General features: G+C 47.1%; 1 protein-coding gene across 1 annotated transcript in view; it reads left to right on the top strand.

The window, feature by feature from the left end:
• Window positions 1-13,427: 13,427 nt before the first annotated feature.
• LOC309808920 (forkhead-associated domain-containing protein 1-like) overlaps window positions 13,428-25,588 on the top strand; it is a gene marked incomplete at both ends in the record, with an annotated part of 78,892 nt that continues 66,731 nt past the window's right edge. The window contains one exon of the mRNA XM_082629487.1: window positions 13,428-13,520. Within this exon, the coding sequence (XP_082485613.1) occupies window positions 13,428-13,520 (93 nt within the window). The remainder of the gene's footprint in view (window positions 13,521-25,588) is intronic.

Genomic DNA, 25,588 nt, shown 5'->3' with positions numbered 1-25,588 from the left:
CGGCATCCAGCTGAAACAAACAAAAAAGACTTCCGAGAGCAAAGCAGCCAGGAATCAGACCCCTCAGGATTCCCACAGATTAAGTTCAATCAAGAATGAGATCACAGTCAAATTACTAAACATCCAAGCAATAAGTCAGTATGAGCCAGAGTAAGCAGACACAACAAACAAGATATTGAGACACCCCCCCAGCCACTCCCACCCAAAGACTTCAGATGTTGGAATTATCAGATAACAGATTCTAAAATCACTATGTATTCAATATTTTTTTAAAGAAGGCTTTTAAAATGAGCAAGGAATGAGACTATCAAAATGGCCAGGCATTTGTCCTCAGGAGTTTGTGGGAGCACAGGAGAGCTATTTGACCCCTGTACATTTGGCTCTTCCATTCTGGTGGGAAAAACAGATTTCTTTACAGAATCAAATTATGCTGGCAATAAAAATTCAAGTGCTTCCAGGAGCCAGAGAGGAAATATGAGCAGTGCATTGGGCAGGCAGAACATAGGCTGTATCTAAAGAGGGAGCCTCTTCTCAGCCCCAGCAGATTGTTGATCTATATACAAGAAGAGAGTCCAGGTATTGCCAGATATTCCCATTTTCCCAAAAAAAGGCATAAATCCAGATGTCAATGATCTGTACATGTTGGCTACTGTGGTAGACATCTGGTTTTTGTCACCTAATAACAATTCACCTCTCTTCTAAAATATTATGGTGTTATGATCCCCCTTTGGGGACAACACCTTTCTCCTAGTCTCAGTCCAGTTTCTCAGAGACGCTGTTGATTCCACCTCTGGCTGCAGGGATAGGCATGTGGGTCAAGCTCAGCCAATCAGAGCAGTCTCCTGGGCCACAATAATTGGCTCAGCAATGGGCTTGTGACCCACCCAGAGAAAATGAGAAGCAGTGAGGCCATTGGGGGAAGCTTAGGAAAAAGACTCCTATCCTTCCCTATGGAATTCAAAGCTGAGAAGATGTAAGGGCTGGAGCTTCGGCCGCCTTTCTGTGACCATTATACAGAGATTCTGTCTAAGGTTGGATCCACATGGTTCAAAGAATCCCTGAGAGCTGGAGAGAGGCCAAGGCCTCATGAAATCATCTGAGCCTGAACCCAGAGGTTCCCTCTAGACTTTTCATTTTTGGTAACCAGTGAATTTGCATTCATGCTGAAGCCAATTTGAATAGGTTTCTCTGTCACTCCACAGAAACAGGCCTCTCCCTTCAGCAACTAATTAAAAGTCTTTTAGCACGCTGGGAAAGCCAGACAAACATATCTGAGGGCTGACCATGGACCTTCAGTCTGCGGTCTCAGCACCTGACCACCCCTCTCCTTCTGTACTCCTGTCCCTAGCTTCTCTGATGACTCGTCTTCTAGCCTCCATTCCCACTGCTCCTTCCTTGGACCATCCTCTTCTCTCCCTGCTCTGCCTCCGGAAATCCTACTCTTCCTTCAGAACTCAAGTCAAATGGGTCCTTTTTTCTTAGCGCTTTTCCTGAGAACCCCACCCTAAGCCCTACCCGAGGCAGAAGAAGATACCTCTCCCTCCATCCCCAGGCCCCTCTGACAGCCCTGATGAACACTCAGCCCTTCTGCTGAGGATCCTAATTACCCAGCCACGTTCCTGTCTCGCCTGCTTCTTGACCGTGATCCAAATTCAGACGCAGATTGGAAGGGATGATATTTGAGGCTTAAGTTTCAAAAAACAATCAGTTCTTAAGAGAAGTCAGAAAACATGGTGAAAGATGAGGATTTGGGTCAGGGATTCGAAAGAAAAGAACAGTTGTTCCGCGGAAAAGAGAGGGTCTATGTGGAGTGCAGTGAGGAAGGAGGAAACACTGGACATATTTAGACCAAACGAAATGATTCAGAGGAAACCTGAGAAGAAATGTCTAGAGAGGCATGAGGTTGATCTGACTGGAAAGGAATACAAAAAATGTGTGACGGGAATGACCCAAAACAACAATGACAAAATGCCCAAAATAGGTGCACTGTTCCCGTGAGAAAAGAATGCAGACAGCAGCAAGACGCTGAGCAACCTCCAGAAAACAAGAGAGAAGGTGACAAAGGATGAGATCATCTCAAACCAGATAAACTGGGAGGCTTTCTATGGATTGAAAGTGTTTTTTCAAAAGCTAGGGCTCATGTTGGCTTGCCCCTGATGGAAACTCAGGGCACCGAGGCCTTCTGGAATTTTCTGTTCAACAGACAGACACAGGGAGGGTCCCAGGAGGCCAGGCAGTGGCTAGATGTACCAAAAGAACTACCATGGGTCAAAGGACAAAACAAGCAAGGTCTCAGTTTATGAGCCTCCCCAGGCAAGCACTGTCTCGCTTTTTACTTCTAAGGACCATGGGACCTTGTCCACAGTTCCCATGCCACCTAACCTGGGACCAAATCTTTCTTCATGTGATAAAATACCTAAGCCGGACAGTATCCAATCACAGCGGCCTTTAACCTTTGTTGGGGACATACCTGGTTGAGGTTCTGAGCCCTCTTCCCAGAAAAATTGCCACAGCCTCAGACACAACAAAGTTTCCTTCCCGTTTAAGCAGCTTATACCCGCCCTGGGGCCCATCTCTTGAACAATATTTCCTAAACTCATTCACTTAATCAAAAAAACATTTATTGAGTGCCAGCTACCTGGGACCTGCCAGGTACTGCTGCCAGGTACTGCTCCGGGCACCAAGGGTACAGGGATCCGCGCCTCATGGAGTGGACCTTCCAGTTTGTATCTGAGCCCTCAAATGATCAGAATGTCTGGCGAAGCGGCCCGGGAATTCAGTGATTCTGACATGGGGCCAGAATTAGGACCTGTCGTCCCAAAGAGCCCCAGCTCAAACACCCCTTCTGTAAGGAGAGAGGGGAGGAGTGTATTGAAAGCATGTGCTCTAACTGGGAAGCTCATAGCCTGCTGAGGGAGTGTAGAGGGTACCTGCACTTTGGAAAAATGTTTGGCAGAATCTCATAAAGCCGGACGTATGTGTGACCCAGAAATTCTACTCCTAGATATATACCCAAGAGATATGTGCACACGTGCAGACCAAAAGGCATACACAACGGCCCCCAATTATCCCTGGTGTTCACACCTCTGTGTCCCCTCCCCTTGCGAGTAGGCAGGACTGTACCTTATTTCTAATCAGTAGATGCTGCAAAGGTGATGGGCATGTCATTTCTGTGATTATGTTACAGAAGATTGTAACTTCCATCTTGCCTGGAGACTCTCTCTAAGGACTCTCACTGGCTTTGATGAAGCAAGCCACCTTATGGAGAGGCCCACATGGCAAGAAACAGTGCAGATCTCTGGCTAACAGCCAGCAAGGAGGTGAGGCCCTCAGACTAACTAACAACCCTCAGGGAACTGTATCCTGCCAACCACCACATGAACTGGAAAGAGGATCCTTCCCCAGCTGAGCCTCAGATGAGACCCCAGCCCTGGCCACCTCCCTCATTGCAGCCTGGGAGAGACCCTGAGCAGAGAACCCAGCTAAGCAGTGCCCGGATTCGTGACCCACAGAAGCTGTGACATAAGTGTGTGTTTTTTGGATCCGTTAAGTTTGCCATAATTTGTTCTGCAGGAATAGATAACAGAATGTAATGCAATGCAGCAGTGAGAATGAATGAACCACAGCTACATCAGACAACGTGGTCGAACCTCACATAGTTGAGTGAAAGAAACCAGGCAGCAAATGGAATCTGTAAGATTCCATTTCCATGAAGTTCAAAACCAAGCAGAATTAATCTATGATTGGAAGTCAGACAAGCTGGAGGGGGTAACCAGAATGAGCACAGGGAGTCTTCTCGGAGGGGCGGGGGTGGGTGGTGATGTTCTGCTTCTTGTTCTGGGTTCTGGTTAGGGTGGGTTCATACACTTTGTGATAATTCTTCAAGTGTACACTTATCGGTTGTGCTCTTTTCGAGATGTATATTATGTTTTGAAAACAAAACTTTACAAAAAAGAAAATATGCTGGAGTCCAACAGCTAGGGTTCGAATCTTGGACCTATCACTTACAAGATTTGTAACTGGGCAAATTACTTGACTTTTCTGAGCCCGCTTCTGTGAAATGGGTTGGGCCAAGAATTAAATAAAACAGTGCATGGCATAGCGGCTGGTACCTAACAAGCCTCAGTAAATATTAGCTAGTTTGGTTAACCTCATTCATAGTGGTTCATTGTTAATCCCCCCCCAAAAAAAGGAGTGGAGGTTGATTTGCCTGGATGCCTGGAAGTCGAATATATGGAGTTGTCTTGCACATGCCACGCCACAGAGACCAGCTGGATTCTCAGAATCCCTCTAGCAGCGATCAGGGGAGCTCAGCCTGCCTCTGACATCCACACCCAGAAATGTCCCTGGGCAACAAGCAAGATGATATGTGAGTGTTCAGAGGTCAACTTTGCTCTGGGTTGGGACTGAGATGATGCAAATCAACGTTCTCCCCAGGATGGCCGTGATCGGGTTGAGATGGTGCTGTCCTCCCACATCATCAAGAAAACAACAAAAACAAGCAAAGAGACAGACAGCAACGCGGACATTCACAGAAGGAGTCTGTGGTATCGGGCACAGTTTACTACTTCACACATATTAACCCATTTGGTCTTTACAGTCAATGCTGTTATTACCTCCATTTTACAGGTGAGAGAAGTGAGGTACAGACAGAATAAAACAAACAAACAAACGAAACCAGGCCGATCAGAGGAGGGATCAGCACCCTTCATCTGCAGCTTCCAAACAGAACATACAGACTGACCTCCCTGGCAAAGCTTTTTTTCTGTTTTTTTGTTTGTTTGTTTGTTTGTTTTAGAGAGAGTGGTTTTTTGGTTTTGTTTTAATTTTTAAATTTTATTTATTTATTTATTTTTGGCTGTGTTGGGTCTTCGTTTCTGTGCGAGGGCTTTCTCCAGGTGTGGCAAGCGGGGGTCACTCTTCATCGCGGTGCACAGGCCTCTCACTATCGTGGCCTCTCTTGTTGCAGAGCACAAGCTCCAGACGTGCAGGCTCAGTAGCTGTGGCTCACGGGCCTAGTTGCTCCGCGGCATGTGGGATCCTCCCAGACAAGGGCTCGAACCCACGTCCCCTGCATTGGCAGGCAGATTCTCAACCACTGTGCCACCAGGGAAGCCCCCTGGCAGAGCTCTGATTTGCAAGAGATGAACATCCCAACCAGCCTTGTCTCCATCTGAGAAAACACCTGGGTGACTTCTCATTTTCTGACAGGGGAAGGGGGTGAGCATGGCCGCAGAAGGCCTCAGTGACCAGCTGTGATTTTGTGGTTTGAATTTATTTTTGTGAACCTGTGTGTGTGTGTGTGTGTGTGTGTGTATGTGTGTATAAAAACCTGCATTTCCTTAGCCCATAGCGTCAGGTTATGAATGGACTGTGGAGCCTCCACTGGCCGTTTGCTCTCCCATCTGTCACCTCCTCAACAGCTTAGCTACTTCCTTATCTTTGAGCGCTCTTTCTCTCTTTTACTCTCCCTTTCTCCTTTTCCAGCTCTTTCTCTGGCTCTCTCTTACCCCTTAAAGGCTGGGCAATCTCCCTACCTCTTCCAGGCAGGAGGCCAGCATTCATTTCTTGTTGGAATGCAGGGGACAACAAGCAGATCTGGGGAGGGGTCACAGTGGATGGGCTCTCCCAGTCAAGGACAGCCCAGGGAAGGTAACTGTGGCCCAATGAGATTTTATGGGGCAGAGGTCCTGCAGGAAAGAAGCCCAGTGGGTGGCAGGAGAGGTCCCTGGCAAGCCCCAGCTACCCCCTCCTGGCCTCAGCTCCCTCCCTCTCTTGCTGCAGGCACTGCCAAAACTTCAGGACAGCCAGAAGCCCAGATTGTTCAGGGCTGAGGGAAAGCAGGTGGTGAGCATGGGTGTCTCGTGGCTGTGACACCTGTCACCTGTGGTCCCCGGGGAAAATACCGTCCCATCACAGTCATCTAGATTGAAATCCTTTTCTGGCTGTGTCACCTTGGTCACATACCTCCATGTCTCTTGAGCCTTATTTTCCTGTTCAAGTGGGAGTGATGTGATAGAAATAATACCCATCACGACATTTTTGAGTGCTTCTGTGCAGAGCTCCCTGTTCCAGGTGTTTCACACACACCTACTGCCCCAGGTTATGCTGAGGATTAAATGAGATGATCCACAGGAAAGACTGTGATAGTGCCCTGAGGGTGGAAAGCCCAGAGTTAACATTACTCGCTCCAGTATTATGAGGACAGCTGGGAATGACAAAGCTGGGACCTGGACCCAGGCCTTTCAGACACCAGCATCCTGATGTTGATGGAGATACAGTACAGCCTTGGTAGCCACCCAGAGCTCAATAAGATTGATTGATTACAGGCATCACCAAGGAGCCCATATAAACTAGAAATCTCTTTTTTTTTTTGGCCATGCCTTGTGGCTTGCGGGATCTTAATTTCCCCACCAGGGATTGAACCCGGGCCATGGCAGTGAAAGCACCAAGTCCTAACCAGTGGACCGCCAGGGAATTCCCCAGGTGCAGTATTTTGAACACCCCATCATCGCAAAGTACAACTCTCACTCAGCCCAGGACATGCTATGATAAAGCCATGAGTTATTGGGGTATTTTAGTTTCTGTTTTTGAAATTTAAGTGGATGACATGGAACTGGGTTTTAAGACTTTCACACACCCTTTGAGATGACTGTGGCATCCTGTGGGGAGCGGCAGGATCCAATCAAGATTTGGCAATTTCTGCTCCAGTGAGCCTGAATGTCAGCTTTGTTCTCCGTTTAGTATTTCCTCATCGAGAGATGGACTAATGGCAACATATGCTCTCCCAAGCCTATCAGGGGGCCAAGGGCGGCTCCGGCTCCAGGCTGGCCTGGATGGGCTCCGTAGGGTCTGGCTGGCAATGAGCAGGGTTGCGTTCTGTGCTCATGTTGATGACATTGAAGACAAGCATGGAGATGGGGGTGGGGCTGGCGAGGGCCAAGGCTACAGAAGCCTAGGTCCTGGGGTAAGGACAGTTCAGCTCAGCAGCTCAAGAGTAGGAGGCAAGGCTGTGGGCGGGTGGCAAGGGCTGCCCCTGTTCATTCACTCATTCGTTCATTCAGGCACTGTTCTAGGTACTGGTGATACAGCAGTGAACAAAAGAGAAAAAAAAATCCCTGCCCTCATGGAGGTTAAGTTGGGGGGCAGGGGGGAGTTGGGAGTGGGGAGACTGACAACAAATAAGAGAAGGAAACTAAATAAATAGCATGTTAGAGGAGTGGTAAGATGAAGGGAAGAGCAATAGAGTGAGGTGTTTGTTTTGTTATTCATGTTTTTTGGGGGGTGTCTTTTGTTTTGTTTTGTTTTTTTGGGTGGCATCATGGGGCTTGCAGGATCGACCAGGGATCGAACCGGGCAGTGAAAGCACCGAGTCCTAAACACTGGACCGCCAGGGAATTCCAAGACCCTTTTAAATAGGGTGATATTTGAGTAAAAATCTGAAGGAGCTGAAGGAGATCCCTGGGGGAAGTGCCTGGTAGGGAGAAGAAACAGTAACTGCAAAGGCCCTGAGGCAGAAATGTGCCTGGAGAGTTGAGCCTGACCCTCTCTGTTCCTCTGAAGTTACCACTCAGGGCCCCGGCCTCTGTGGTCACTCCTCATACATTCCTAAGGTCTTTCTGGTCGAATGGAACTAACCCAGGCAGAACCTTCCAGGCTGACTGAGGGCCTGGAAGAGATTTCTAGGGACAAGTGCTGGGGGGGCTCTGCGATTCAACTGCAGGGTTGAAAAAGTCCCGAGGTTTTGCCAAGCTTTAAACAAATGCACAAGGAATTTGCAAGAATGCAACAAATTCATTCCTGGACCATGCTCCAGAGCTGCCTAATCAGAATCTCTGAGGTCTGTGCCAGGGAATGTGCATTTCTAAGAGCCTCTAAGCATGTGGGAGCATCTTTACCATATATTCCATCCCATATCTATTTCCATGATTTTTCTCTCTTATATCGTCTTCTAATTGACTAGAGTGGAGTCTGCCATCTTTCATCTTTCTCAGATGAATATTTTGAGTTTGTCTTGGGGCACCTTGTCCGTCATTTCCTGACAGGGAAATGAGGCATTCTGTAGCTAGTCAGCAGGGCTGTTCTGCTCCCAGACAGAAGGGGCTGATTTGAAAAAGGTGACATGGGGTGAGGGGAGATAGTTGGCATTTGCATGTCTTCTCCACACGCTCCATCCCCCCAGCCCCGTGCCCATGGGGAGTGCGGGGGGGTTTCTTAAGGATCTGATCCAGGTCAACACTGGGGCCACCGTCTGACCTTGTAGGGACTCAGGTGATGTTTGTAGAAGTAAAGAACACATGAATGAATAAACGCGAGTTTTGACAGGGAAGGACAGGAACAGTAAGGCTGTGGGCTTGTAAATACCCTTTTCCTAGCACGTGGGAGAATCTTCCATTCTTTCAGAAGTGTTCCTTCCACCCCACCCATCTCCCATCTCCACCCCCACCCCTAGAAGTGATGGTCCCCCCCAGCTTACTCTGTTTTCTCCTCCACAACAGAGAGAACTAGAGTTTCGGGTGGGACGGGGGGTACTAACCTCCAAGCTTCTCGTGGCTCAGCTCCATTACCCTCCCACGCCTGACCACCCCCTCCTCAACGCACCGAACCTAGAGCTAAGGTCAGTAGGAAGGATTCTTGAGTCTGCTGCTTCCCCGCTGTAAGACTTGGAGCTACTTCTGTGAACACTGAGCCTGTTTCTCCATCCTCTAGCGGGCAGGTCTGGGAGGGCTCGCAGCGCTGCAGCGGGCTGTAATTGGCCGGGTGCTGCCAGCGCACCTCCCCCTCATCCTTGGGCGCCGCGCACGCCACGCCCCTCCCCAGCTCGGCCGTCAGAATGGCGTTGCCGTGGCGACGTTTGTAAAAAGGCCGGGCGGGCGCGCGGGCTGCGGGCCTTCGCCCAGAGACTCCGCGGGAGGGCGGCAGAGCGGAGGTCAGGGCTCTCGGCGGAGGACGAGGCGTGGGCTTCTTCCTCTGGCCAGGTGAGAGCGGCGCGCGAGGAGGCGGCGGGCGGAAATCTGGGCCGGAGGAGGCCAGCCCTGCGAGGTCAAGGGCGTTGGGGTAGGCAGGGGACCCGGCGCCAGCCGAGTCTGAACTCTCTGATCCAGGCTCGGGTCGCCAGGAGCACCCCAGAAAAGGTGCCCCAACACCAGCCGTTCCTTCCTAAGTGCAGCCCCTACCTCGCCCCCCAAGGGAGGCGGCACGGAGCTTTAAGCCTCTCCTGGGCACCAGCTCTTGGATGTCCTGTGGGTATAGCTGGGATTAAGAGAGGAACCCCTGTTTCCCATGATTTATGGACAACACCCACCCAATGGTCAGAGACACACACACACACACACCCGCCCCTTACCTGAACTCCCCTTCTTTAAGGAACTTTGAGGCCACTGTAAACCTCAAAAGAAAGTTTGTTCCTATAGCCCAATTCTGAGCCATCCAAAGTGGTCGGGGGAATGCAGATGACTGAAGCCCTTTTGCTCTTTCCTGTGGCTGGTGCTCCATGGCACTGAGTAAGAACGAATTCACAGAGCTCCACACATTCAAATTACTTTGACAGTGTTTTCATGCAAGGAAGTGATGCACAGGGCAAAATGAAGGTGGAGAAATATTGTCCAATCCAAAAGCTAAAGAGATAGAATTTAGGTTTTCCAAGGAGTCATCTAAGCTAGATATTGACAGGAAAAATGAAAGGTAGTTACTATCAAAGCTTCCTAGCCAGCTGGCTGTACTGACTTGCTTTGAGGTGCCCTTTGTATTTTCATTCACTCAACAAGTGTTTCCCAAGCACCTACTATATGTCAGGTTCTGCCCCCCCGCCGCCCCCTGCCCTGGAGAAGGGGTAATGCACAGAACTGGCAGGAACTGCAAAGGGTCTGACATTTGACCCTGTTTGAAAGTTAGTAAGTTAGCCTGCCCAGCTTATAGTTCCTGGCAGAAGACAAGAGACTCCTGGGCCAGAAACAAAGAACTTGATTACTCACAGCACAGCTGACATAAAAGGCAGCAGAGCTGCATATGCACATTGGTTCCTGTTGCCCTGAAAGTCCCTCGGGGTGGTGCAGAGCAGCCAGTGTGGATGCTGTGCGCACAGTGGGTCTGTGTCCCAGGTAAGGAACTCCAAACTCAGGAAACTGCAATCTTTGAAAGGGGCTGCTAGCAAACCTGCCCAACTTTTGCCCCAGAAGGAGCCGTTATCTTTATTAGAAACATTACCTCTATCCTCCCAGGCTGTTTGCCATACAAGCATCCTCAGAAAGTGAGTGCAGGACAAAATCTTTCAATGCCTTTGCTCTGAAGATGGGTACAAACACAAAATACCCATGAAGAATCACTTCTGAACAAAATGAACACAGTCCTGGTTTTCCAGGAACATATATGTTAGTGAAAGAGAAACCAACAGCAAGCATAACTAAAGAAAGGAACAAGAACATGTCAGAGAATGATAAGTACAAGGAAGGAAACACAGCAGGGGAAAACTAGCAGGGGAATAACATGACTGAGGGTGCCTTTAGCCAGAGTGGTCAGTCAGGTGGTTGCCCCAAGGGGGGACGTCTGAGCAGAGAGAAGACCCCAGCCTTGGGGACGTCTGGGGTGAGAGCTAAAAAACAAATATGCACATGATCCAAGTTTAAGTTTTCGATTAGTGGCGTTTCCTGTGGTTTTCCTGCAGAAGAGACATTTCTTGGAAGTTTCCATTTTAGCTTAATTAGACTTGAATGTGTTGCGTGCTAACATGGTCCTCTGCAATTGAAGATTAATAACTGAAGGCAGCAGAGCATGGTTCTTTGGGAAGAGGAAATGTCTTTTCCCCTGTATACATGACAGCGAACTTAATCAAATGTATTTCTCATTATCTGAAAGCATCAATATTTGTGGGACATCCACAGGCCTCAAAGTTTACAAATATAAACTATCCTGCTTATTTTTATTTCTCTTACCCCCAGGTAGGGTCTCGTCTTCCTTTCAGAGGATAGAATGCTGGTTTCAAGGACTTTCTTTTATTACATGTGCCAAGTGTCAGCAGACAGTGCAATTCCCCCACCCCTACTCTGCCCCACCAGCAGCAATGGAGGTTTGTACACTGATTACATGCAAAGGCTCAGAGTTGTCACACACTTACTATTGTGTGACCTTAACTTCTCTGAGTCTCAGTTTCCTCATTTGTAAAGCGGGACAATACTGACACCTGCCTCGCAGGGTGGTTCTGAGGATGAAAAGAGGCCATGTGTGTAAAAGGATAGCCCAGTGCCTGGCACTTAGTAGGGATTCAGTGATGGAATGATGATGGAGATGTTGATGGAAAGCAGAGCCAGACCGGAGACCCTCTACGGTCAGACCTAGATGATTTTTGTTTTTATCCACAGTCTAACAACTTCACACTTCAGTGACCTTTCAGTTGAAAAGAGACTTTGGGGACTTTCTTGGTGGCTCAGCGGTTAAGAATCTGCCTGCCAATGCAGGGGACACGGGTTCGAGCCCTGGTCCAGGAAGATCCCACATGCCTCGGAGCAACTAAGCCAGTGCACCACAACTGGGCCTGCACTCTAGAGCCCGCGATCCACAGCTAGGGCCCTAGTGCCACAACTACTGAGCCCACGTGCTTCAACTACTGAAGCCTGCACACCTAGAGCCCGTGCTCCACAACAGGAGAAGCCACCGCAGTGAGAAGCCTGCGCACCGTGAGGAAGAGTAGCCTCCGCTCGCCGCAACTAGAGAAAGCCCGCATGCAGCAACGAAGACCCAACAGAGCCAAAAAAAAAAAAAAAAGGAAAAAAAAGAAAAGAGACTTTCTTTGACATGGCACTGAGATGGATCAGAATTCAAATATCATGTGAATTATCATCAACATCTTGGAACCAGCTGAAGTCACTGAAATTTTTATGTTTTAAAACACATGTATATATGGGCTTCCCTGGTGGCACAGTGGTTGAGAGTCCGCCTGCCGATGCAGGGGACACAGGTTCGTGCCCCGGTCTGGGAGGCTCCCACATGCCGCGGAGCGGCTGGGCCCGTAAGCCATGGCCTCTGAGCCTGTGCATCCGGAGCCTGTGCTCTGCAACGGGAGAGGCCACAACAGTGAGAGGCCCGCGTACCGCTAAAAAATAATAATAATAATAAATAAATAAATATAAAAAAAATAAAAAACATGTATAGGGCTTCCCTGGTGGCGCAGTGGTTGAGAATCTGCCTTCTAATACAGGGGACATGGGTTCGAGCCCTGGTCTGGGAAGATCCTATGTGCCGCGGAGCAACTAGGCCCGTGAGCCACAACTACTGAGCCTGCGTATCTGGAGCCTGTGCTCCACAACATGAGACGCCGTGACAGTGAGAGGCCCGTGCACTGCGATGAAGAGTGGCCCCCACTTGCCACAACTAGAGAAAGCCCTCGCACAGAAACGAAGACCCAACACAGCCAAAAATAAATAAATAAAATTTAAAAACATGTATAGGATTTACTTTGAAATGCATTAAAATATAAAATGTATAGATGGGTAGATATGTGATAAAGCAAATAGAACAAAATGTTGATTGTAGAATCTGGGTGGTGGTTCTATAGAAGTTCACCATCCACTTCTTTCAACTTTTCTGTGTGTTTGACATTTTCATAATAAAATGCCAGCAAAAGATACGTACAGAGTCTTGACCGTACAGCCAAGCTATAATCTTGATATTTTGTCTTTGGAAATCATTTTTTTTTCAACCTAAATATATGAAGGAATGCGGTGACTTAAAAAGAAAGTATCTTCTAGTGCCCATTTCCTCGATGACTGACTCTTCCACACTTTAAGAAGCTCTGTAGAAGTTGGGGTTTCTTGAGTCAAAGTTCAGAAGCCCAAGATTAATAACAGTCACAATCACAGTAGGACAAATGGGTGTTTAGTGTAGCAATCACCATTCTAGATGCTTCACATTTAATCCTCACAAAACTCTTTGGGATACAGAGTATTATTAGCCCCATTTTACAGATGAGGAAACAGAGGCATAGAGAGAGAATAAGGAACTCACCCAGAGTCACAGAGCTAGTAAGTGGTGGGTTAGTAACACTGAGTATTTGATTCTGTCAGATAACTAACCCCAAACTAAGCTTAATGGGAGGTGGAGAGCAGTTATCAGTGGAATTCAGATTTGTTTGGGTTTGTTTTTTTTTTGCTATTGCTTGTTTGTGCTCTGAGTTACATAAAGGATGTCCTCTTGTGATCAGAAGCAAGCTCATCTATGCCGGCTATCACTGTTAAAAGGACAGTCTTAAAAATGTGCAGAATTATCATTGTGATCATTGTTAAATCCAGCTATCCACTCCTACCTCTGCTGACTTCTCCTGTGGACATTATGGTGTATTCCATTCATTCTAAATATGACATTGAATAATTAGAGGACTGTATTTTTCTAACAAAATTGTTTTCTGAAAACCTTTTATAGGGAAAGCAGAGAATATGAAAGCCTATCTAAAGAGTGCAGAAGGCTATTTTGTCCTGAATAAAAGCACTACGATTGGAAGGCATGAAAATTCAGACCTTGTTTTAGAGGTAAGACCTCTTCCTAGCCAGTCCCCGACCCTCCCTACCCCTCACACCACCAAAAGTCCTTACTGTTCTGTGGACTCCAGTCTCTTGTAAAGCACAGCCTCTGGCTAACAGTCCCAGCCTTCCTCGGTGTGCCACCAATAACCAATCCCGGCATGTGCTGGGTCTCCCTGGCACATGTGGTAAGAATGAGCACAGTGCAAAGTGTGATGGGCCCTGTGTCCTTTGCTGACTATGTCTGCAGTGTCCCACCCTGATGGCGTGGTTTGGAAGGTGGGCTTAGAGCTGATGCTTGACCTTCACCTGCTCCGCGTCTGGCAGCCACGGCCACCTGAAGTGCCCAGCTTGAGCAATGGCCTCTCGCCCTTTCCAGAGCTTCTGGAGACTATGGGCCCCTCAGAGCCCTCCCGTGCCCCCGTACCTCCAAGTAGTAAATCAGGGTAAGCCCTGGGCATGGCCTCAGTGCTCTCTCACTTCATTTCATTCCATTCTCTGAATTAGCTGTGGCTTGGTCCACAGTCCCAGCTCATTGACAGCCAAGGAAGTTGGAAGAAATTGTAAGTAAGGAATTATAAAAACAGTGGCTTTGAGCCTTTTAACATTTTGAAAGGGATTAAAATATTGAAGCAGAAAGAGAAATGCAATGGAATCCCTTTAGGACTGTGAAAGGCAGACCACTCTCAGACTTCACTCAACAGATTTTTTTAAACTTTATTTTGAAATAATTATAGATGCACAAATGGTAGAGAGAATGGCACGAAGCATGTGTGGAGTCCTGTGCCATTTTACCACGTGTGGATTTGGGTGTGGCCATCAGGATATAGGAGTATTCCATCATCAGAGATGTCCTTTGTGATGCTCCTTTTATAGTCACAATTCCTCCTCCCACCGTCGTCCCCACGCTCCGAAAACCACTAATCTGTTCTCCGTCTCTATAATTTTCATCATTTATCTATGACCTTTGCGATTGATTTTTTTTTTTTTTTTTTAGTCATTGTAATGCCCTTGACATCCATTTAGGTTATTAGCTTGTTCTTTTATTGCTGAGTAATAGTCCACGGTATGGACGTATCACCTATGTTTAACCATTCACTTTTTGAAGGACATTTTGTTTCCATTTGGGGCTATTACAAATAAATGTACTATAAACATTTGTATACAGGTTTTTGTGTGAACATAAGTTTTTATTTCTCTGTGATAAATGCTCAGGAGTATGATTGCATGGATTAACATATGTGTTTATGTATATTCGGTTCGTAAAGAAACTGCCAGGCTTATCCAGCATGGCTGTACCATTTTTCATTTCCACCAGCAATGTATGAGACACATCCTCACCAGCAATTAGCATAAACACTGTTTTTCATTTTAGCTGTTTTAGTAAGTGTGTAGTGGTATCTCATCATAGTCTTAACTTGCATTTCCCAAATCGATAGTGATGTTAAATGTCTTTTCATGTACGTGTTTGCCTTCTGCATATCCTCTTCAGTGAAATATCTCTTCATATCTTTTAAGTGTCTCTAATCGAATTGTTAATTTTTTTACCATTGAGTTTTGAGAATTCTTTATGTATTTTAGATATGAGTCCCTTGTCAGATAGATGGTTTGCAAATATTTTCTCCCATCCATAGCTTGTCTTTTCATTCTCTTAGCAGAGTATTTCACAGAGCAAAAGCTTTAACTTTTGATGAAGTCCAGGTAGTTATTTTTTCTTTTATAGGTCATGCTTTTAGTGTCATGTCTAAGAACATGCCACCAGGTCCCTGACCCTGAGGATTTTCTCTTATGTTTTCTTCTAAGTGTTTTATAGTTTTATGTTTAAATCTATGAACCATTTTGGGTTCACTGTCGTTTATGATGTGAGATTTAGGTCAAAGTTCATTTTTCTTGCATGTGGATATTTAGTTGTTCCAGAACCATTTGTTGAAAAGACTATCCTTTCTCCATTGAATTGCTTTTGCAAGTTTGTCAAAAATAATCTGGCCATACTTTCTATGGGGGCTACTTCTTAGTTCCCTATTATGTTGCATGGATCTATTTGTCATAATGGATCTACCATTATGAGATAGCCTTGATTACTGTCGCTATGTAAGTCTTAAATCAGGTAGAGTGATTCCTCTCACTTTTCTTTAAAAAAAATTTTTAACCTATTCTAGTTCCTTTGCCTTTCCATTTACATTTTAGTGTAAGCCTGTCTGTATATACAAAATATCATGCTGTAATTTTGATTGGAATTGTGTTTAATCCTATATAACAATGTGAGAATAATTGATATACTCGTACATTGTCTTCCAATTCATGATCATGGTATATTTCTCCATTTATTCAGTGTCTCTCATGAGTGTTTTGTAGTTTTCAGCATACGAGTCCTGAACATGTTTTGTTAGATTTACACTTAAGTATATCTCTCTTTTTTTTTTTTTTGAGTGATTGTAAATGGTATTATATTTTTAATTTTGGTGTCCACATGTTCATTGACAGTATATAGAAATACAGTTGATTTTTGTATGCTTCTTGGTATCTTGCAACCTTAACTGCACTTTCTTATATAAGGGCTTTTGTAGATTTCTTGGGATTTTATACATAAACAATCATGTCATCTGCAAATAAGAACAATTTTATTTCTCCTTTCAGAAAAGGAGATGTGAATGCCTTGAATCTTCTTTTCCTTGCTTTATTTCCCTGGTTAAGACTTCCAGGACTCTGCTGAACAAAAGCAGTTTATAAATCCTTATATTCGCTTGTTCCTGACCTTAGGGGAAAGCAGTTACTCTTTCACCGTTAAGTAGGAGGTTAGCTGTAGGGTTTTTTTTTTTTTTTTTTTTTTTTTTTTTTTGCGGTATGCGGGCCTCTCACTGTTGTGGCCTCTCCCGTTGCGGAGCACAGGCTCCGGATGCGCAGGCCCAGCGGCCATGGCTCACGGGCCCAGCCGCTCCGCGGCATATGGGATCCTCCCAGACCGGGGCACGAACCCGTATCCCCTGCATCGGCAGGCGGACTCTCAACCACTGCGCCACCAGGGAGGCCCTAGCTGTAGGGTTTTATACATGTTCTTACCAAGTGAGAAATTTCCCCCTTTATTCCTAGTTTTCTGAGAGTGTTTATTGTAAACGCAACAGATTTAAAGATAACTCCATGAACCTCCCCGTGAGATTCTCCTCCATGATATGGTCTCCCTTCAAGGACACAGAACATCTGTGCAGTGTGCAAAGTGGGAGGAAAAAGAAGAAGAAGAAGAACTGTAGTTTCTTCTTTATCCTAACAAGGCATAGATTTGGGGTACTTTATTTCCTGTCTGGCTAAAGTAGAGACAGAGATCTCTGTTTTGAACCGGCCTATGATATTAGAAAACTGTAGTAATTTTTAAAAGCACAGGCTTTGGAGATAGACAGAGCTGGGTTTGAATCTCATTAGGCTACTTTGTGGCTGAGTGACTTCAACCAAATTACTTAATCACTCTGAGCTCCTTTTCCCTGTCTGTAAACCTCTTACCTCACAGGGTTATTCTGAGGATTAAGTGAGAAATGCATATAAAGAGCCTGGCATGTGGTGGTCAGTGAATGTCACAATGATCATTATTATGGTCTCATAAAACAGAGATTGAGAAGAATCCTCAGAGGTGCACAGGGTTGAGATGAGGATCCACTGACATTAATAAGCCATTTGGAAAAGGGAACTAATGAGGACAGTTATTAACTAGACAGAAATTGAGTTGCATTCATTGTATATAAATAATTGACTGCTTACTGCTCCTCGGACTTAGCTTAAGAAATACGTCACTAGGCTTCCCTGGTGGCGAAGTGGTTGAGAGTCCACCTGCCGATGCAAGGGACACGGGTTCGTGCCCGGTCCGGGAATATCCCACATGCCACGGAGCGGCTGGGCCCATGAGCCATGGCCGCTGAGCCAGCGTGTCCGGAGCCTGAGCTCTGCAACGGGAGAGGCCACAACAGTGAGAGGCCCGCGTACCGCAAAAAAAAAAAAAAAAAAAAAAAATTCAGGGATTTATATTACTAAAAAGTCATCATTGCATTTACCCAGAGGTTACATCTAACAAATAAAAAAGATTGTTTTATTTGCCTGGATCAATCCTAAAGAATAGGCAGTCATGCTTCTAAAGATTTCTACTCATCAGCAAGGCTGACGTTGTTTTGACTATTGGTATCCTAGTATTTCGACATCATTTACTCTTTCCGATAATGGAAGGTAGTTACATGCTTCTTGTTTTTAAAAATTGGGAGAAAGGAAAATATAAGGAAGAAAATAAAAGTCACTTGTAATCATTTGGCTCAGGGAAAAATCAATATTGATATTTGCAGGGTTTTACCCTCCAGACTTTTTTCTATATCCTGTAAGGAGTTTGGTTCCCTAAGGCAATAGGAAGCCTGTTTATAGCCAGGCTAGTGAGAACTGTTTATAGTCAACAGTGATAACTGTTGCTATCACTCATTCATTGCACAGTATTTACCCAGAGCCTCAGCACCGAGCCTAGTCTAGGGGTACAGTGATGTCAGAACTGGACATGGTCCCTGCCATCAGGAAGCTGCCAGGAGAGAGAGAAATAAGTCAAATGATCCCACAAAGGTGTGACTAATTCCATTCCAACATTGGGGCTGTAAAGGAAAGGAATATGGAAGACAAGGAGGACTTAACTAGACAAAAGGAGAAGGGAATGGCATGTGCAAGGGTCCTGGGGTGGAAGAGCATATTGTGAATCCAAGGGACTGAGAGAAAACCAGGGCGTCCAGAAGTCAGAGTGGGAAGGAGGAGGTCTAAGGGACAAGTCGGCCTCCTTCATGTCACCATAAGGGTTTTGATCTTTATCTGAAAAGCAGTGGGAAGAAGGCTTGAAGGATTGTAAACAAGGGGGAGACCTGCCAGTGAACATCCCAGCTGCTGTGTGCAGGCGAGCCATCAGGAGCTCTATTCACAATCTCCCCTCTCCCATTTTACATGGCTCAAAAGCCTCAGCCTTGCTCATTTCACAGCTAAACCTTGCAAGTTATAATTTATATGATTTGATGTGCCTTGTAAACTGTAATCTTTAGAGTTGGATGTGGCTGTTATTTAAACTCTGCTGAGAAAGGGACTCAGTTCTTCCAGAATGAAGAAACACCAAAGCCAGTGGTTGTTGGATTTTCCGTATGTTTAAGAGTGGTTGTTCAACATGAACTCCTAGGCATTCTGACCCAGTGGGTTTGGGGTAAGGCCCAGGAATCTTCACATTATATGCTCCCCAGGTTCAGGTGGGGGGAATGGAGTCCCCTGGAGTTGGCTCCAGGACCACACTTTGAGAACCCCACCATCAGTGCTCCCTCCCTCTCCCTTCTTGATCAGCAGAGCTCCTGCTTGTGTGTGTGTGTGTGTGTATGTGTGTGTGTGTGTATTCTTTCAATAACCTTTGTTTTGAGGAAAAGAGAAGCGAAGGGTAAACAATGAAGGGCTGACTGACCCTACCCCTCCCCAGGGACTCCCCCAGTCCCACCCTGGGGAAGTCCCAGGATCCCTAGAAGACTGAGCTCTAGGACAGCCCAAGTCAGTGCAGGGCTGCAGCTACGAAGGTGGAGATGGAAGAGAAAAAGAAAGAACAGACATGACAGGGGGATGAAATGCTGGTGTCCACCCCTCACCCTCGGTGATCAGTGTCCTGCCAGCCATCTCCTTTCTCATGGGTGGAGCCATCTCTCCAGCCTGTGTCAGCCCTTCTAGCGTGGGATCTGAGGGTCGTGAAGCCAGACTGATCTCATACACACACACCAGATCCCATCCAGCCGGATGACTCTCGTCCCTTTTCCTGGCCCCTGCCAGTTCTGGGCTGCCTCTCAGGAAAGAACCAGAGCCTACACCATAATCTTGTTTATTATTATTAAACAAGGCTGCTGGGATTCGCCTATTATTTGCATCATTTCACGGACGTGCAGGTATGTCTGCTCTGTCAAAGGACACATACAGCTGTAACTCTGATGGGCATGGCCAAATTGTCCACCAGAGGTTTCCGGATGTGGTGTCCTGCCAGCAGTGGACACCCGTCTCCCACTCCCTCCCCAGCCTAGGGTGCTGACCCCCCATTGGATCTTCACTGATCTACGGGGTGAAGTATGGTACCTGTGTCATTTTAATTCACATTTCTGTTATTCTAAGCGAACACCTGCATTTTGAGACATAAGGTGACAGGTGGACTCTCTGTGGGGAAATCCACGGACTGAAACAGGCCTGGGAGGGTGCACTTGCTGGCTCCTCATCTGCATCGCACTTGTCCTCCTGCTTGGGTCGTGCTCCCATCCTCCCCCCTCACCCCCACCTCACCCCTGGCTTCTCCACAAGTGCTCCTTGCTCTGGGGGTTCACCTGTTAGGTCTCACCAGTCCTCAGGGAATGTTTTGTCCCCTGTTTGGGAACTGGCGGCTGATTTCATTGGTCAGTACCCAGCACAGCAATTGATGGGACTAGTTTCTCACCAGCAGGTGGAGGGCTTCCAAGAGGAAAAAGTTCAGAGGAAAGGGCTAGATCGTGATCTCATTTTTCTCATTTTTTTTTATTGTGGTAAGATATGCATAACATAAAATTTACCATCTTAACCACTTTTATTAAGTGTGCAGTTCAGTGGCATTAAATATATTCACACTGTTGTGCAGCCATCACCCCCATCCATCTCCAGAACTCTTTGAATCTTGCAGAACTGAAACTGTACCTATGAAACAACAACTCCCCTTGTCCCCCCATCCCAGCCCCCAGCAACCACCGTTCTGCTTTCTGTCTCTATGACCTTGGCTACTCTGGGTATCTCATATAAGTAGAATCATAACAGTATTTGTCTTTTCATGACTGGCTTCTTTCACTGAGTATAATGTCTATGTTCATCCATGCTGTAGCATGTGTCCGAATTTCCTTCCTTTTTTAAGGCTGAATAATATTCCATTGTGTGGATTCACCACATTTTGTTTATTCATTCATCTACTGATGGACACTTGGGTTGTTTCCACCTTTTGGCTGTTGCAAACAATGCTATGAACATGGGTGTATAAATATCTCTTCAAGGCCCTGCTTTCAGTTCTTTGGGATATATACCCAAAAGTAGACTTGCTGGATCATATGATAAGTTTATTTTTAATTGTTTGAGGAACTGCCATGCTGTTTTCTATAGTGGCGGCACCAAGTTACATTCTCACAACAGGGCACAAGGGTTCCACTTTCCCTGCGTCCTCACCAACACTTGTTATTTCCCTTTTTTTTTTTTATACTAGCCATTCTGATGGATGTGAGATGAAAGAAAGATCATAATCTTTTTTTTTTTTTTTTTTTTTTGCATTACGCGGGCCTCTCACTGTTGTGGCCTCTCCCGTTGCGGAGCACAGGCTCTGGAAGCGCAGGCCCAGCGGCCATGGCTCACGGGCCCAGCCACTCCGCGGCATGTGGGATCCTCCCGGACAGGGGCACGAACCCGCGTCCCCTGCATCGGCAGGCGGACTCTCAACCACTGCGCCACCAGGGAAGCCCCCATAATCTTTTGAATAGCATACATAATACAAACAGCTACAGCATACATTTATGGACTACTTACTGCATCTCACATGGCTTTATACATCATGTATGTATGTTCTGTATATATATTTATAGAATTATATCCACAAAACAAATCCTGTGCAGGTGAGAACTACTATTATCGTTATTATCCTCATTTGATGACATGGACATGGGACTCAGAAAGGTTAAGGAACTGGCCCAAATCACACAGCTAGACGGGGGAGGTGGGGCTGAGTTTCAGACTGAGCTGACTCAACCTTCTAAAAACAAAAGCTTCACTTTTTGAGTGTAAATTTAGCTTTGGGAACATCTAATATCTAAATTGGAAATTCTCAGTTAACTGAGATAACAAGAAAATTGACTAAGCTAGGGAAATTCCACCCTGTGGAATGGAGAATGGGGGTTGTCAGTGAAATGTGAGATCAATGTTCTCGTGATCCTCATTCATGCAACAGACTGAGGTGGTGCCATCTAGGGGGGGATTTGGGTAAAGAGGAAACGTTGACCTGGTGCTTTCCCAGGAAGAGGAGCATTGGGGCTGTTAAGTGGGGGCCCAGCAAGAAACACCACTTATCTCTCCAATCCAGCCAGAGTAAGTTCTCTGCTTATAAGGACTGGTGGAGTTCAATTAGTCCCACCTGGATAACCCAGGATAGTCTCCCACTTTTTAAAAAATTTTTAAAAAGTTTTTGGCTGGGTTTGGTCTCCGTTGCTGAGCACAGGCTTTCTCTAGTTGCAGTGAGCGAGGGTTACTCTTTGTTGCGGTGCAGGGGCTTCTCACTGCAGTGGCTTCTCTTGTTGTGGAGCACGGGCTCTAGGCACGCGGATTCAGTAGTTGTGGCACGTGGGCTCAGTAGTTGTGGCTCGTGGGCTCTGGAGCGCAGGTTCGGTAGTTGTGGCACACGGGCTTCGTTGCTCCATGGCATGTGGGATCTTCCCGGACCAGGGCTCGAACCCGTGTCTCTTGCATTGGGAGGCGGATTCTTAACCACTGCAACACCAGGGAAGTCCTTAGTCTCCCTCTTTTAAGAGCACTGATTAGTAACCTTGACATCATCACAGTCCCTTTGGCCATGTCATGGAGCATATTCCCAGGTTCTGGGGATCAGGGCATGGGCATCTTTGGGAGACCATTCTGCCCACCACATTAATACTACCACCTGACTGGACCGTTGCTTTGGGACTGGTCTGAGAGCTTTCTGGAAGAATCAGTAGGATCAATGCCACAGGCCACGGAGAAAGATGGCTGGATGAGCTGGCAGGTGATAATCCCGTTACCAAGAGGGCAGGAAGCAGGACTGGTTGAGTGAGCACCTGAACATCCCGGAAGCGGCCAGGCAGTTTGGGGCCTGGAGATGAACCAGGGGTTGGAAATACACACCTGCGAATCGAGGGGGTGGCACAGTGGCCCCAGCTCATGGACAGAGTGCAGAGGAAACGGACATCTGAGGGGAGAGGAGACCGGCGTGGAGACCTGGAAGCAGTCAGAGAGGTGAGGGAGCCAGAGAGCTGCTGCCAGGCTGAGGGTATTCATCACAGAGACAGCTTGCTTTGTGCCAGGTACTGTTCTGGGCACTTTCGAGTGTATTAACTCATTTCATCCTTAGGAGGTTAGTGTTGTTTGCCCCACTTTACAGATGAGGGCGTTGAGGCACAGATAGGCTGAGTATCCTGCCTGAGGTCACAGAGGGAGGCTGGGGCACTGGGCACCACGCTCGGGCAGTCTGATTTCAGGACCAGCCTCTCCTGAGGCCTTGCCGGTCCACAGGGCTCTCCCGGGGAGACCGGGGAGGAAGGATCCAGCTGACAGGGAAGCAGAGAAGCTTCTTCTTTCCTTCCAATCCCAGACCCGTCGTCTCACCAGTGCCTGGCCGTTTCCTCATATCCTTATTCTTTTGAAAACCCCATTTTTTTTTTACTATTTCTGCACTACATCCCTTTCTGGAGGCAGTGGGGGGATGGGGCTGGGGAATGGGATAGCCTAGAACCAAAAGGTTAAAAGAAATAGATAAAACACACACACACACACACACAAACACACACACACAAGTTAATTTCAACAATGTTATCCCACTCCTTTGAACATGTCACCAAGCAGTACCTTTTGTCGATCCTACGAAGCCCAGCTTATCAAACTCATTTTTGCTGCTCAGGGAGCAACCAAAGAGAAGCAAAGAACCGTGCCCCAGGCTGCACAGCTGGAAGGTAGCAGAGGTGGGACTTGAACTCAAGGCTTTCTAACTCGAGAGCCCATCCTCTTGCTCATAATAGAGAACATTTCCCATTTGCCCTATGTTCTCTTCTAAGTGCTTTAGTATGTATTATATCATTTATACGTCACCAGTAGCTTATAAGACTGTCCTTTTGTTACCTTACAGATGAGGAAGCTGAGGTATCACTTGCCCAAGGTCACCCTGCTAGGAAGTAGGAGAGCTGGGCTCGAGCCCAGTCTAGTAACCACCACGTTGCCCTGCTCCCCCAACCCCTGAACCACCAGGCCACGTGCCTCTCTCTGACAACTGTGTCACATGTCACAGGGAGGCCGAGAGCCCGAAGAGGCCCCCGAGGGCAATGGCAGTGGGTTGAGGACCCAGCGGGAGAGGAACCTCTTGAAGCCATTTGACAATAAAGGAAAGGAAGGGGGAAGGGGCGGTGTTTCCAGGCCGAGGGGGTGGTGAGCACGTTCACAGGTTAGACGGAAGTTACACTGTCAAGGTGAGGATGCAGAAGAGGAGATGGTTGAGGAGAGGGACCAGACCAGGGTGGGATGAAGGCAGGACCACCCGGAGGCCCTTGGCAGCTAGGAGAAGTCTTGAAGGTCCCATCTAGGAGCTTCTCCATGCCTGGGAAGTCCAGGTCCTGGCAGGGAGCTGAAGGCACATTCACAGGGGTGTGGAGTGATGGAGAGGAGTTTCCTGAAGGGACTCCATAGGGAGTGGGCAGGGCTCAGAGAAACCACAAAGGATAGTGCAGGGCCCAGAGCTAGTATGAGTGAGGACTGTTCCCACCCCCAGAGCTGAGGGGTGAGGGGCAGGGGCATTTCCTGGGTCCCGGAGACCCCGAGGGCTGGGTAGAGTCCCTCTGAGGGAAGCTGTGTGGCCCCACAGAAAGGAAGCCAGGGGAGTAAGTACCCCAACCTCTCTCCTCCCTGCTCTGATCTCTAACCCCCCATTGGCCAAACCCAACAAGAAACCAGAGACAAGGAGCCCATCAGCCCATGGATGTAGCTGCACAGGTGGGCCTGCTGGGCAGAGGGCACCGTGTAAAGGGATGGAGGAGGGTCGGGAGAAGCAGACGGAGAATGCTGGCAGGTGCAGGAGGTGAAGACCTAGGAGGCTGTTGTCAAAGTAGAATGAAAAGCCTGAGAGCAGGGACCTGCTGGCTGGGGGGCCCAAAGGGCACTGGGCCAGCCTCAGGACAGAAGTGTGAGGGTGGCAGGAGGGTTTGGGGGCCGGGATGGACTTGAAGGAGCTGGTGAGCTTGAGCAGGGCCCAGGCTGGGTGAGCGTAGGGCATTACCCATAGGGAGCAAACAGGGAGCAAAGGCTACGTGACTCAAGGAGAGGACGAGACAGAGGATAAGGAAGGCCGGGAGCGCAAGGTTATGGTCTGAGATGGGGCTTCCCAGTGCCAGGTGATGCAAGGTTGAAACCTAGCTCCAAAGGACGGTTCCAGGTACACGTCGAACCTCAGCGACAATGTCAGCGAACCTCAGGGCAACGTCATAACTAAGTCAGCTTCCCGAGGAGGCTTCCTTAAAGCACAGGGGTCATCAGAGCAGATGGTCATTGTTAATAGAAGTTTAAACGTCTCAATATTTTATGGACTCACTATATAATTTTTAAAGACATTTTCAATGCAGGAGCCTTAAAAAATGCACTTGTTTTGTATATTAGGTCCTGCCTGTCTCCTCTCTCATTATTAAATCACTCTCTACTCTGAAAATCACAGGGTACAAATCAAAGGTACAAGTTTTGGAATTAGACTTGGGTTCAAACCCTGACATTGCCTTATGCCAGCATCCTGATGTTGAGTGAGTCCCTTCATCTTAGCCATTTTTTAAATCGTGGTAAAATACATATAAAGTTTACCATCTTAACCACTTTTAAGTGTACAGATCAGTAGTTGTAAGTTATTCACATTGTTGTGCAACCAGCCTCAGAATTTTTCATCTTGCAAAACTGAAACTGTACCCATTAAACAACAATTCCCCGTTTCCCCTTCCCCAGCTCCTGGCAACCCCCGTTCTATTTTGTTTCTATGAGCTTGACTACTTTATGTACCTCACATAGTGGAATCATACAAAATTTGCCTTTTTGTGACGCTTACTTCACATAATGTCCTCACGGTTCATCCATGTTGTAGCATGTGTCAGAATTCCCTTCCTCCTACACTGAATAATATTCCACTGTATGGATGGACCACATTTTGCTTCTCCAATCATCGGTCAGTGGGCACTTGGGTGGCTTCCACCTTTTGGCAATTGTGAATAATGCTACTATAAACATGAGTGTACAAATAACTCTTTAAGTTCCTGCTTTCAATTCTTTGG

Source organism: Mesoplodon mirus (assembly GCF_964341445.2).
Source record: "Mesoplodon mirus genome assembly, chromosome: 7".
Taxonomy (NCBI): domain Eukaryota; kingdom Metazoa; phylum Chordata; class Mammalia; order Artiodactyla; family Ziphiidae; genus Mesoplodon; species Mesoplodon mirus.
Note: the sequence above shows the minus strand (reverse complement) of the source record. Positions and strands in the feature narration are given on the sequence as shown.